Source organism: Chlorella variabilis (assembly GCF_000147415.1).
Source record: "Chlorella variabilis unplaced genomic scaffold CHLNCscaffold_4, whole genome shotgun sequence".
Lineage (NCBI taxonomy): Eukaryota > Viridiplantae > Chlorophyta > Trebouxiophyceae > Chlorellales > Chlorellaceae > Chlorella > Chlorella variabilis.
In genome coordinates, this window is record NW_005435084.1 from 1898517 (window position 1) to 1900284 (window position 1768).

Genomic DNA, 1768 nt, shown 5'->3' on the forward strand with positions numbered 1-1768 from the left:
GCCGGGGGCAGCGGGCACGTCGCGTGAGGGGCGTGCAGCGGGGCGGGCGGCGGGCGCCTCGGCCCGCTGCCACTGGCGTTTGACGTGACGCCGCCGGCGCTTGATGGCTTCGCGCACCACGCCGCCGCACCTCGCACCCCACCACCACCACGCCCGCGCCGCTGGGCAGCCCCAAGCTGCCGCCCACCTTGACTGTTGGGTCCTTGGAGATGACTCCCGTGCCGGAGCAGGGCGCGTCCAGCAGCACGCGGTCCACGCTGCGCTCGCCCAGCACGCGCGGCAGCTGGCGGCCATCGTAGTTGCACACGACTGGTGGGGAGAGGAAGAGGGGGGGGGGGGGGGAGTGCGCGCATGAGCGGGCGGTGGGCGGCAAGGCAGGCAGTGGCGCAGCCATCCGGAGCCGACGGCGGCGCTGATCAGGCACGGGCGTGGACCACGCACACGTCCCCTGCCTCCCCTCCCGCCCGGCCCCGCATCCCCCGCCTCACTCGTGTTTGTGACTCCCATGCGCTGCAGGTTGGCGGTCAGGCTGGTCAGCCGCTCCTTGTTGATCTCGTTGGCAAACAGCACCCCCGTGTTGCGCATCAGGGCGGCCAGGTAGGTGGTCTTGCCGCCTGCGGGCAGGCGACGTGCGCGCGTATGTTTGTGTGTGCATGTGCGTGTGTGTGCGTGTGTGTGCGTGTGTGTGCATGTGTGTGTGCATGGGGCGGGGTAGATGGCTGGGCGGGGGTGGGGACAAGGGCGCAGCATCCCAGGCAACCGGTGCTGCGGAGGCGCGGCATGGGCGGAGGCCGGCCGGACGAAGGATGGCGAGACGGCGAGTGCGCGGGGGCCAGCGAGCGGCAGCGGGTGCGTGGCGCGCCGCACCTGGCGCCGCCGCCACATCCACCACCTGCTCCCCCTCCTGCGGCGCCAGCGCCATGCACGGCAGGAAGGACGAGGCGCCCTGCAGGCAGGCACGGCGCGCGGGGCGGGTGCGGGGGCTCAGTCCCACTGCATAGAGAGTCGGCCCCTGGCGCAAGCCCAGGTGCCGGGAGGGCCTCCGGCACGCTGGGCAGTGTACAGCCCTGAACCTTAAATTGAGATCTCCACGCTGGCGCGTTCCACCAGTCCAGTCCTTGCCCTCCCACTCCCCAACACACACACACACACACACACACCGCACCGCCCCCACCCACCTGCAGCATGTAGTGCCCCGCCATGTACTCCGGGGTGGCGCCCACCGGCACCTGGCTCTCGTACACCACCAGGCCAACCTTGGACCAGTTGCCGATGGGGTCCAGGTTGACGCCCCGGTTGATCAGCGCCCCCGCCAGCTCCCGCCGCCGCGTCTTGAGCGTGTTGGTGCGCAGCGTCACGGGGCGCGGCACCTGCTTGGGAGGGGCGGGGAGGGGAGGCGCGGAGAGCAGCCTTAGTCCGGCCTGCTGCGCACTCCTCCTCGGCCCGCCCTCGCCTCTTCCATGGCCCGCCGCGCCACACACACACACACACACCACCGCACCCACCCCATCCTGCCACATGCCACCCCCCAAACCACCCATTCAGCCACCACACCACCTCACCACCACCCCACCACCCCACCACCCAGCGCCGCACCTCCTGCGCCTCAATCAGCTCCAGCGCCTCCCCCACGCTGAACAGGGAGAGCAGTGCGTCCACCATGAAGGCGTTGTAGCCGTAGTAGGAGGCCAGGTCGCGCTTGAGCTGCGCGTGTGTGTGGGGTAGGGTGTGTGTGTGTGGGGGAGTGGGAGGGGGAGGGAGTGGAGTG

General features: G+C 71.0%; 1 protein-coding gene across 1 annotated transcript in view; it reads right to left on the reverse strand.

The window, feature by feature from the left end:
* Nucleotides 1–1707, reverse strand: part of CHLNCDRAFT_30164 (hypothetical protein) — a gene marked incomplete at its 3' end in the record, with an annotated part of 2932 nt that extends 1225 nt beyond the window's left edge. The window contains exons 1-5 of the mRNA XM_005850364.1: nucleotides 1597–1707; nucleotides 1179–1370; nucleotides 868–946; nucleotides 489–614; nucleotides 143–309 (exon numbers count right to left, since the gene is read on the reverse strand). Coding sequence (XP_005850426.1) covers nucleotides 143–309; nucleotides 489–614; nucleotides 868–946; nucleotides 1179–1370; nucleotides 1597–1662 — 630 coding nt within the window. The remainder of the gene's footprint in view (nucleotides 1–142; nucleotides 310–488; nucleotides 615–867; nucleotides 947–1178; nucleotides 1371–1596) is intronic.
* Nucleotides 1708–1768: the final 61 nt, after the last annotated feature.